Here is a 12,753-nt window from a genome sequence, read left to right as displayed (position 1 = left end):
TGTATTTTACGTCTATGTTTATTGATTGCAAATATGGTCACACAAAGTATTATAGAGTTTATTATGAGTTATTAATTGTCAGTGTCAAAATGTTATAAGATCCTAGTCTTTTTCGACAATTTTACTGTGTAAGAACATATGTATGGATACCACAAAAACACAGTATGTCTTAGTATTATTTCTTCTTTTAATCTTTTAAGGCAGATCAATATTTCGATCTTACAGTTACATACACGTCATTTAAAAAATGAAAGCAGAACATTATCAGCCAAATAAATCCACGCACAGAAACCAGAAACCAATTCCCCTTTTTGAGGTATACATGTAAATTGTCTATCACAAATGATCAAATCCTAGATGTACTTCCCAAGACTGTTTGAACTCTTATTGGCCTGTAAAGCTGACCCATCCTTTGTTTTTGGCTAGTAGCAACGTTGAAGTCATTCATATGTAATGCGTATTAACAGTCTCGTTGCTTGCAAGATGTTAAGATTTTTGTTGGCTGAATTATCCAAATAGTTAAATGGTAGTCTTACCCTCGATGAACAAGCCTTTCGAAAATAAGATAAAAAATAACTTCCTCTTAATATTTCATCAAAATTCAGCTTAAAATAAAATGATTTGTTAAAGATATACCTGCTTTTTTCTCATCAGTTTACTTTTTCACAAACATAAATGACATAGATTTAGTGTTATTTTCTCGGATTATATTTTCTATATCATTCCGGCTAAATTGTTTCTAATAAAATAGATTTAAAGAGAGAAATAGTAGCTATTTTCTCATCTGTTTATTTTTTTTTTTATTTTTTTTTCACAAAAATAAATAAAGGATACAAATTAAGTGCTAATACCTCTAGTTATTTATTTTAAAAACAGGGGAAACCTACTTTTTCCCGTAAAAACCCATAGAAACGCTGTTTTAAACAAACCAGCATTAAACATGACCCCAAATCACTCTTTTCCGGGTAAAACATAAAACCTGTAAATTGATAAGGGTTTCAAATCACTCCTTTAAGCATGGGATAGAACTATTTAAGGGAAAAAATGAGGGAACAATTGGAAAAACCCCATGACATTCAAATTTATATTTTTCAGACCCCTGGGACAGATCTCCCCTTTAAATTTGGAAACGTTTTGTGAAATAGAATGTACATAATTGATACATCGCTCTTTTTAACGTTTTTTTTGGGTTTTGTTTTGAAAAATTTAGCGAATAAAGGACAGTTGATACTTTAGTGGTTTTCAATAGAGCGCAGTAGTCAATGAATGTATGGAATGTTATTGCTAGAAAAGAAACAAGTTAATGATTTTAACTTTTGATCCATTGTGCTAATATATATATTTTTTATAATTGGTCAACTTGATTGATTTTTGATTGACTATTGACATGAAGCTAATGTTATCATGCATATTAATGATTATATATCAGTTTGCATTATGATATATTGCAATATAAACTATTTCATACCTTATTTGTAATATCGTTCTACATGTACATGATGTAGCACGACAGAAAATTAATGTATATACTGTCCTTTTCTGGGATCAGTACAATCGTAATATAACTCGTATCACTTTTATCTATATTGCTGTCCCATATTTACTAATTTTTATTATTCCTATACCCGAAGTTCCCCTACATTTTTATTGAACCAATTTTATTTGCGAATTAAATTCATATATGATCTTTGATACTGCATATTCTTTTTTAACCAATGGTAATTTCTACATCTATATAAATGTAAGGGTTACTTCAAATATGTTATTTTCTTACAATATTACAATGTAACTTGTAAAAAGCCCTCTAGTTAAGCTCAATAGGAAGATCATTGGATTTCTAATCCAGAAACCCGCAAAATGATTTTTTCAGACTAAAAATTTTTTCCCGCCCCGTGAAATTAAATTTTAAACACTAAATTCTTTTGCCCCTTTTTTTCTCTCACCGTTGATTCAAAAATTAAATGTATTTTTAAAAGTGGTGGGTAACTTGAGGAAAAACGGTTTAATAACGGGTAAGAATTTGGTTTGGGAAATCCCCTATTAGATTGACAGGACTGCCGAGTTTTTAAACCAAAATTGTTTTAAATTGGGCCTTTTTAAAACCCAATTTTCCTTATCCCCCTTGTAAAATTGGTCAGTTTAATAACGTAATACCAAAGTGAAACATACATTGAGGATATTGATTGAGTGAAGGTTTAATAGAGAATTTATTGAATGAGTCAAATAGAATAATATAAAGTAAGCCCTTGGAGGGGTTAATATTATTACATCAAATGAGTTCAATAAATTCAGTTGAATCTACAGGAATATAAAATTTTATTTTAGATAATCAAATACCCAAAAATAAAGACATTTTTTATTTGACGCGCCTATAGTGTAACGCTAACATTAAGCGCGTCTTTTCGCTATGTTTGTATTACACAAGTCACGTCAAGTCAAAATATAAGCACACCCGTGCAATATCATTTTACGGAGTCGCAAAAGGGACACGGGTATGTGAAAAAACAGTTATAATTTTCGTCATAAGAATCAGTTAAACAAACACACATCTGTAAACGTTTAAATTATATCAATAAAATATAAAAAATATTTGAAATTTCCGTCCAATTAGAGCTAAAGAGCTGATAACCAATATTTGTAATTAAATTTGTTGCAAGTTTGACGTTGTAATCAAATATGACATCAAATATGACATCAAAAATAGAAGAGCGGACGTGATTGGGACACAATAATAACAATATCTGAAAGGCACCCTTGTTTGTACTTTTTTGCAAAGACTCTTGACGCTTTTGTTGTTCTGGGAATTTTTCCGTGGCATTCGACAAGTTTATATGACATTCTTATCCGTAATTAATTATTGATGCGTTCCCAATAGTAACAAATAAACGTCAGTTTTAATATTATTTATTGTTCTTGAAATTGGTACATATATGTGATACGTAATAGGGGAAATATCTATCACAAGTAATAACAAAGATATCTGTTTTATTAGAAATACATTAGGATGTATGATTTGGCAGACAATACTTTTTGAGTGCGTTTATCCTTATATTAAATACACAATTCTAGAACAAATTGCGTCAATGATTTGAGTTTGTGTCATAAGTTATATTAATAAATCATTCTAATGTATTTAATGATCTATCTAAATAGTTTTATATAAGAATTACTTCGATGTGTGTGTAGTTTTTTGTTTGTATGTTTTTCTTCTTTTTTTTTTCAATGTGTTTTGTTGTTATTGATGTTATTGCTGTTTTTGTTATTGTTAATTTGTTTCTTCTTCTTTATTTTAATTTTTTTGTCTTTCGTATCAAATAGAGAAAATGGAATCCCTAAAGAACAACTTAACGGCAAAATTAGAAATGTTGCAGACTCGCTTTGATTGAGTTTTTTCATCGACGATACTTGAATGTGTAAGCTACCGTCCACGATCACTAGCACCGGCATAAACAAAATTCAAAGTTTAACATGATAATTTTATGGTAAATTTGAATTTAGAAACATTCGCAGTATATCTACTATTTTTTCTGCTTTTAATTTCTTTTAATAAGGCAAATCAATGTTTCGGACACGTCCTTATAATAAAAAGAGGAAAACAAAGAAAAACAAAATATTATCAGCGGAATACTGGCACAGAAACCAGTCCCCATTTCTTAGAGATGTAAGTTGTGTATCAGTATCACAAATAATCATAACCTTGATTTACTTCCCGGGATCGGACGCACTCTCACTGGCCATATAGCTGACCCATCCTTTGCTTTTTGGCCAGTAGCAACGTTGTAATGGTTCATATATAATGTGTATTAACAGTGTCGTTGGTTGAAGATTTCAGTTGGCTGGCTTGTCATAATAGCTAAATGGTATTCTACTTACTCTCGATATCAAGGCCTTTCAAGTAAAAATAAGATGCAATAAAACCTTCCATAAATATTTCATCAACATGCTTAAAATAAAATGTTTTATTTAAGGTGGTGCGATAGCTCTTCTGAGGTTCCCGGTTCGATCCTGGGTAACACCCTTGGTATTTTTCAGAAACACTTTCAGTGTTTCCCACCTAACTAGAGGTGTACTTGTAAGAAATCCAGGTAATCCTCGCATTATCAGTGCTATACAATGGGCATGTAAAAGAACCAAGGAATCTATTCAATAAGAGCTAGGGACTGGTTTTCCGGATTCCCTTGTATCTCCTAGCTGTCTCTAGAGTCTGCTGAGGTAAGGACCCTGCTGGAAATAAGTGCTTGCACTTTCGTAGATTATCCTTGACCGCCCGGTCCAAATAAATCAAATCAAATCAAAATCAGAGATTTACTGAGAAATAGTTGTTATTTTTCATGGGTTTATTTTTTCTAAAAAAAATGAATAAATGATATAAATTCTGTACTATTTTCTCGGGTTATATTTTTCTATATCATTCAGAAGCTACATTCATCTGTATAGTTTAAACTACCAGCATTAATAAATGATCCCGCAATCACTCATTTACTGGTATTTTTATACCAACCTGTAAATTGATACGTTTCAATATCACTCCATTAAGCAGTGGGATAGAACTATTTAAGGGAAACATGACGGAACAATTGGTTTAACATGACATTCAATTACTATATTGTCAGGACTCTCTGGGACAGATCTGCTTTCATTGGAAACGATTTGTGTAATGGAATGTACAGGATTGATACATCGCTCTTTATCGTTTTATTGGGTTGTTTTAAACAAAAGCAAATAAAGGACAGTTGATACTTTGGAGGTTTACAATAGAGCGCAGTATTCAATGAATGTATTGAATGTTATTGCTAGAAATAATAAAACAAATTAATGATTTTCACTTTTGATCTATTGTGCTAATATTTTTTTTTTAAATTGGTCAACTTGATTGATGTTTGATTGACTAAGGATATGAAACTTATGTTAATATGCATATAAATGTTTATAGATTGAATTTTTTATCAGTTTATGATAGGATACATTGCAATATAAACAACTATTTCATATATAACGAGTACATGTAACAACAGAAAATAAATATACATGCATTATCACTTCCTGGGCTCCGTACGATCACATGATAACATGAATCCTTCCCATTTATTTTGTTTACTCTGTTCTATTTTTACTTATCTTTAATATTCCTATACCCGAAGTACATGTTGTACATTGCATTTTTATCGAACTAACTTTTTTTTTTATATATAATTAAATCTATTTAATTGTAGATTGTATATGATTTAAACGTTGGTTCTTATGTCCATATTGTCTCTCACCGCTAGTCCAGAAATCATGTGGGATTAGTAGTGGATCACTTGTGGAGAAATCGGTAACAACTAGATAGATGTCAAGGAAAGATCGTTAGATAGACCAACTGTCGAGTTATGACCAAGAGTATGTTAAATTTGCCGATAAACACGCGTTTCTTATCTTCCATGAATCATATTCCAGTTTAAAAATCTCAATATCAAAGTGAATCATACATTGAAGATATTAATTGAATGAAGGTTCAATACAGAATTTATTGAATGAGTCAAATAAAACTATATTATGTAAGCCCCCGGCGAGGTTAATATTATTACATTTAATAAGTTCAATAAATTCAGTTGAATCTACAGGAATATAATATTTCATTTAGATAATCACATACCCAAAAATAAAGACAATTTTTATTTGACGCGCGCATAGTGTAACATTAACATTAAGCGCGTCTTTACGCTCTGTTTGTTCTACGCAAATCACGTCAATTCAAAATATAAGCACAGCCGTGCAATATCATTTTGACGGAATCGCAAAATGGGGCAAATATGACACCAAATATGAAATCAAAAATAGAAGAGCGGACGTGATTGGGACACAATAATAACAATATCTGAAAGGCACCTTTGTTTGTACTTTTTTGCAAAGACTCTTGACGCTTTTGTTGTTCTGGGAATTTTTCCGTGCCATTCGACAAGTTTATATGACATTCTTATCCGTAATTATTTATTGACGCGTTCCCAATAGTAACAAATAAACGTCAGTTTTAATAGTATTTGTTGTTCTTGAAACTGCTACAGATATATGATACGTAATAGGGGAAATATCTATCACAAGTAATAAAAGTGATATCTGTTTTATTAGAAATACATTAGAATGTATGATTTGGCAGTCAATACACTTTGAGTGCGTTTATTTTTATATTAAAAACACAATCAAAGAACAAATTGCGTCAATGATTTGAGTTTGTGTCATAAGTTATATTAATAAATCATTTTGATGTATTTAATGATCTATTTAAATAGTTTTATATAAGAATTACTTCGATGTGTGTGTGTGTAGTAGTTTTTGTTTGTATGTTTTTCTTCTTCTTTTTTTCAATGTGTTTTGTTGTTATTGCTGTTATTGCTGTTTTTGTTATTGTTAATTTGTTTCTTCTTCTTTATTTTAAATCTTTTGTCCTTTGTATCAAATAGAGAAAATGTAATCCCTAAAGAACGCCTAAACGGAAAAATTAGAAATGTTGCAGACTCTCTTTGATCGAGTCTGTTCATCGACGATACTTGAATGAGTAAGCTACCGTCCATGATCACTAGCACCGGCTTAAACAATATTCGAAGTTTAACATGAGTTGGTAAAATATGAATTTAGAAGCATTCGCAGTAAATCTACTATTTTTTCTGCTTTTAATTTCTTTTAATAAGGCAAAACAATGTTTCGGACACGTCCTAATAAAAAAAGAGGAAAACAAAAAAATATATATTATCAGCGGAATACTTGCATAGAAACGAGTTCCCATTTCTTAGAGATGTAAGTTGTGTATCAGTATCACAAATAATCATAACCTAGATTTACTTCCCGGGATCGGACGCACTCTCACTGGCCATATAGCTGACCCATCCTTTGCTTTTTGGCCAGTAGTAACGTTGTAGTGGTTCATATATAATGTGTATTAACAGTGTCGTTGGTTGAAGATTTTAGTTGGCTGGCTTGTCAAAATAGCTAAATGGTATTCTACTTACTCTCGTTATCAAGGCCTTTCAAGTAAAAATAAGATGCAATAAAACTTTCCATTAATATTTCATCAACATGCTTAAAATAAAATGTTTTATTTAAGGTGGTGCGATAGCTCAGTTGGTTAGACAACTGACTGTCACTCCTGAGGTTCTGGGTTCGATGCTATTTTTCATAAACACTTTCAGTGTTTCCCACCTAACAAGAGGTGTACTGGTAAGAAATCCAGGTAATCCTCGCATTATCAGTGCTATACACTGGGCATGTAAAGGAACCAAGGAATCTATTCAATAAGAGCTAGGGACTGGTTCCCGGATTCCCTTGTATCTCCTAGCTGTCTCAGAGTCTGCTGAGGTAAGGACCCTGCTGGAAATAAGTGCTTGCACTTTCGTAGATTATCCTTGACCGCCCGGTCCAAATAAATCAAATCAAATCAAAATCAGAGATTTACTGAGAATTAGTTGTTATTTTTCATGGGTTTATTTTTCTAAAAAATTAATAACTGATATAAATTCAGTACTATTTTCTCGGATTATATTTTAAATCATTCTGAAGCTACATTCATCTGTATAGTTTAAACTATCAGCATTAATATATGATCCCCCAATCACTCATTTACTGGTATAAAACATCAACCTGTAAATTGATACGTTTCAATATCACTCCATTAAGCAGTGGGATAGAACTATTTAAGGGAAACATGACGGAACAATTGGTTTAACATGACATTCAATTACTATATTGTCAGGACTCCCTGGGACAGATCTGCTTTCATTGGAAACGATTTGTGTAATGGAATGTACAGGATTGATACATCGCTCTTTATCGTTTTATTGGGTTGTTTTGAACAATAGCGAATAAAGGACAGTTGATACTTTAGAGGTTTTCAATAGAGCGCAGTAGTCAATGAATGTATGGATTGTTATTGTAAGACAGGAAAAACAAGTTAATGATTTTCACTTTTGATCCAGTGTGCTAATATACATTTTTTATAACTGGTCAACATAATTGATTTTTGATTGAGTATTGGTACGAAGCTTATGTTATTATGCATATTAATGATTATAGATTGCAATGTTTTGTAGTTTGTATTCGGAGGTATTGCAATATAAACAATTGCATAATTGTGTAAGCTGTAATATTCAGAAAACATGTAATAACAGAAAATAATTGTATATATTGTCCCGAACTGTGTTCCGTACGATCGTCACACAAATCGTCATATTCTTTCTATACTTCTGTCTCATTTTTACTTATCTTTAACATTCCTATACCGACGTACGCCACATTTTTATTGAACTAAGTTTAATCTTTACGCTATGTTTGTTTAGCGTAAATGACGTGACGTCAAAATATAAGCACGGCCGTGCAATTCCATTTTTACGGAGTCGCAAAAGCGGCACGGGTATGTGATTAACAATTATATGTGTCAATAACAGGCACACAACAACCGCATGTTTGGTCATAAGTATCAATGGATAATACTAGGCGGGTATGCGGAGAATTGGTGGGCTGTTGACGATCCGAATGTCTCCTGTACCCCAGCAGAACTCAATCAGACGATCCATGGTTACATATCAACAGATATACTCCCTATTAGCAGTAGTAAGAGAAGGACAGAATCTGGATTGGTAAATATATTTTCTTGTTGACATGGGAACATTTTGTTGTTCTGAAGTAATTCATTACGTGGGCAACTGTTGAGACTCTAGTGGTATATACTTAAAATGTATCTATATTCTAAACAAATGACATGATATAAGTTTTAAATGGAATCCACAAAACCGAAAATATTTTTTTCGAGACATTTGTACCATTTAATCAATGTCTGGGTCAATAAATTTTCGAAATATTCCAGATAAGTCAGTCACTCAGTATTTCCAGAAAAAAAGACATGTTTACTGTGTTAAAAAAAACCATTGAAAAGCGTTTAAACATTATTTCAAAATGGGCTGTAAATCGCAATTAATTTCGAAATTTAATTTAATCCTGCAGAATATTTATTTCTTATCATTCACATTTTTTTCCTCTTTCATGTTTGTGTTTTAGTTGAAATTTCATTTTTTTGTAAATTAGATGTGAGCGCTTTTTACGAACTCGGTGGTGCTGCTTTAGGCCTTTTGGAAAAGTTTCCGTATTATATGGATCGATGTCATATGTAACGATATATTTATTTACAATGTTTATGCAATTGTATTTCTACAACGATGTAAGAATATAATTGGACGGAACTGTTCTGAGTGATGAGCATATTATATTTGACATTGTCTAGCTTTAATAATGATAACCTGAATGTCTATGATCGCAATGCTTTATTAGTCTAAAAGCAAACTGGAAACAAATGTATATTATTTTTGTTTGTGTACTGAGTGTATTTCCAGACCCCAAACAATTACATGAAACAGTACAATGATACCAACAAGGGCCAGTACAGTAAATTCAATGGCTATGCATTTGATGGCGTTTGGGTTATTGCAAAAGCAGTGGACAAAATAATAAAGAAGGCACAGGGAAAAGGAAACACTTCAAGCGTTCATATTAACGGTGCTATGTTCAGAGGCGATAAGATATCAGCTGCTTTAAATGACACAAATTTTAGAGGAGTGACGGTATGTATTTTAAAATTCATATAAATGTCCCCTTCAAATCAATTTCACGACATTTAATTGAATTTTACTTGTATTTACGGGTGTCCGACTCAAACACAATGTCAATAAAGTTGCGGCGTGGCGTCGCCGATTGGTGAACGCATCGGACTTCTTGTCATTTAAGGATTGATTGCCGCACGATATCAAACACCTTCAGGGACAGGCTGGTGTTTTCGTGACCAAGTAACTTAAAACTCATTGCTAAGTACTGGTTTGCTCAGGATAGGATTCGAGACTGTTTCCAACACAATCGAACTAAAATAAATGTTGAACAATATAAACAAAACAAAATGTATTACAACATGTCATGATATAACAAAATGTTCTAAATGTACCACTAAATATGAAAAAATTAACTACTAGTATCAAAGTTCTATTGTACAAGCCTAAGTATTTTACTATTTAAAACTTTTATATAATACCATGTCTTTCATATCTATTATAAACATGTCACAAACAAATAACTTACATTTTCAGGGCACGGTGCGCTTCAATGGTGGAGACAGAATAGGTTCCATCTTATTTGAACAGTATCAGGGTACTTTTTATACAATGTATCTATTTCTTTATTAAACAATAGGATGTTGAACTAATTGCATTTGAATATATTGTATGCTCAATAAAAATACAACATGTTTTATGATGCTATTCTGATGGTTGTCTTTTTCTGTTTAGATAAACCGATTAAATTGTTTATGATATTATGTACAAACCATTAACCTTTGCATTGCTTGTACAAATGTTAAGATAGTTTACATTCAGGGGATTTAAATATTTGTTTATCACGTTAAGAAAATTATTTAATCAAAGTGACAAAAATCATGGAAACATTGTTTAATCATTTAAATAAGTAATTGATTAAATTTCATGAAAAACTATAGAATGTTTATTAAATCATTTGTAAAAACAGACTGAAATTATTTTAATTTTAGGCAATAGAATGGTAAAAATTGCGGAATACCACAAAATAAGGGACAAACTAACTTACAAAAATACTCACAAAATTCTATGGCGAGGTAAGCGGTTATCTGATACTAAATAAAAGTTTTCATTATATTTTCATAATATTTTCCTTTAAAGATATACTATGTTCATCTTTGAATTCAATAATTTTATCGCAGAAATGTATTGGCATCTATGATATTCTTACTGAATATGACTAATTTGAATAAAAGGATGTACAAAATATGTGTGAAAAGCTTCATTTCCTGTTACAGGTCAAGTAAATTTGGTCCTTTCTTTAAAAAATGCCAGCTTTTTTAAATGATACGTTTATAACATATTGTGGCCTCCTATAGTGTTAAATATCTATCTATACCTTGTGTTAAGTCGAAGCATGTTGATTTTATATTTAAAAAGAGACAGTAATGTAATTTTCATTTTTTTTTGCAAATATCAAATTTGAGCATAATATATATCTTTAAAGTGTGCATATGTATCCCCAAACAACTGGAATGATCCATTAATTCATTTACCCCTCACAACATCTCTTATTTTACACGTACATGACAGGTTAATCGCTTCTTCCCGTTCCAAGAATAGAGACTCCATATCACCATTATGTCCGCCTGTCTATGTTTGACACGATCCTTTATGTATAAACTGACCTATCGTTGCGTCGTCCATCAGGGGAATAATAAAGAACGTGTCTTCCACATTTAATCAAAGTGTGTTTTCTATAGAAACGTCTTGCGAGCGTAATAATGCTATAAATCAGCTATCTGTCTAGGTCTGATTAATCTCCGCGGAGGTTTATCTAATACAGTAATGATATTTGACGTACAAATATTTCTCCATGATTTAATAATCACACCATGCGGCAAAATTGTGTCTCCGCGCAGCGATTATTTATGAAGGTATTTGGCTGAAACAAGTATGGATTGTGGACGGCTTGAGGTACTAAAATTGCACGCAGTGCACAAATGCAATTTACTGTGATAATCGCAACGTTTTTAATCAAAATGTTTTACTTCAGTTGTTGCTGAACTATTAAATGTGACTAATAGTTTAGTATTAATAATAGCAAACATTTAATAGAAATAAGGATGGAATTTTAAGACAAACGTCTCAAAAGATTAAAGATTTTAAACATTGCGCATGCTTAGATAATCTTGTGAATTGTCGGATATATTTGCATCATTGATTGCACAAATTTGAAAATTGTTTTTGCGACAATTTTGATGAATTTCTGTCTGTATGCCCAAGTACTTAATTTCAATTGCAAATATGTTTCAAATTTGAAGGTTTATTATGTATGTGTAGACAATGAACAAAAATTAGTTTTAGAAACACATGAAAAAGTAACATTCGGAGTTTCATCATAATAATTTCAGAAATCGGGTTTCAAATATGGTTTCCCCGTCTAAAAAGCACATCCTTATTTGCTAAGGAAACGTTGTCTAATGCAATGCATTGTATCATAATTTAATGCAATGTAATGTAATATCTAATCGGTTCGACTTTATACAGTTTATTCAATAAAACAGATACTATTACTCCAAACGGTTTTATTTTCAGTGTAATTTCCAAACTTTTGTCTATTTTTGTGTCTACAGCTAAACTATTTCCCTAGAGCATCTTTTATTTGTAAGGTTAATGATAATTACAAGACATACATATTGTCTCTTCTCTGCCAAAGGACAGCGTTTCTTTCTTACCATTACCTTGTTAAAAGGCATTTCTATCAGCTTACAAACTTGTAAAGTGCTTCCGTGACCAAGAAATGTTACACTCATTGCTTAGTACTGGTTAGTTGCAGGAACGGATTCGAAAGTGTTTCAATACGCCTAAAGCTTCCAACACTAATCGAACTAAATTAAATTCGAATAAACTAACTAAACGTTTTAGAATTTATACGTTGAAAAGGTTTTAAATTGTCATTTTAGAAAAGAGATGATTTAATTTCGAAATGTTATGCTAATTTTCAGGGAAGGGGCCACCGATAGATAGAAAGCTAATACGGGTGGAGTATCAAAGGGTTCCGAAGAGTATTTATTTCAGTATTTGTACCCTTGCTGGAGTCGGCATCATTTTAGCTATATTCTTCCTCATCACAAATATTATATTTCGAGAACATAGGTAAACATTTCATTTTTCTATATATATTTTTACAAAAATTAGAACGAAA

The 12,753-nt window shown here is 31.5% G+C and overlaps 1 protein-coding gene across 1 annotated transcript in view; it reads left to right on the top strand.

Moving 5' to 3' along the window:
• The window catches only part of LOC132719754 (gamma-aminobutyric acid type B receptor subunit 2-like), an 85,816-nt gene that overhangs the window by 55,536 nt on the left and 17,527 nt on the right, over window positions 1–12,753 (top strand). The window contains exons 6-10 of the mRNA XM_060703604.1: window positions 8,418–8,609; window positions 9,360–9,587; window positions 10,104–10,164; window positions 10,559–10,642; window positions 12,554–12,704. Coding sequence (XP_060559587.1) covers window positions 8,418–8,609; window positions 9,360–9,587; window positions 10,104–10,164; window positions 10,559–10,642; window positions 12,554–12,704 — 716 coding nt within the window. The remainder of the gene's footprint in view (window positions 1–8,417; window positions 8,610–9,359; window positions 9,588–10,103; window positions 10,165–10,558; window positions 10,643–12,553; window positions 12,705–12,753) is intronic.

The sequence above is a fragment of the Ruditapes philippinarum genome, unplaced genomic scaffold (assembly GCF_026571515.1).
Source record: "Ruditapes philippinarum isolate M1 unplaced genomic scaffold, ASM2657151v2 ctg221_1_1_1_1, whole genome shotgun sequence".
NCBI lineage: Eukaryota > Metazoa > Mollusca > Bivalvia > Venerida > Veneridae > Ruditapes > Ruditapes philippinarum.
The sequence above is the reverse complement of the archived record's forward strand: the minus strand, read 5'-3'. Positions and strand labels throughout refer to the sequence as shown.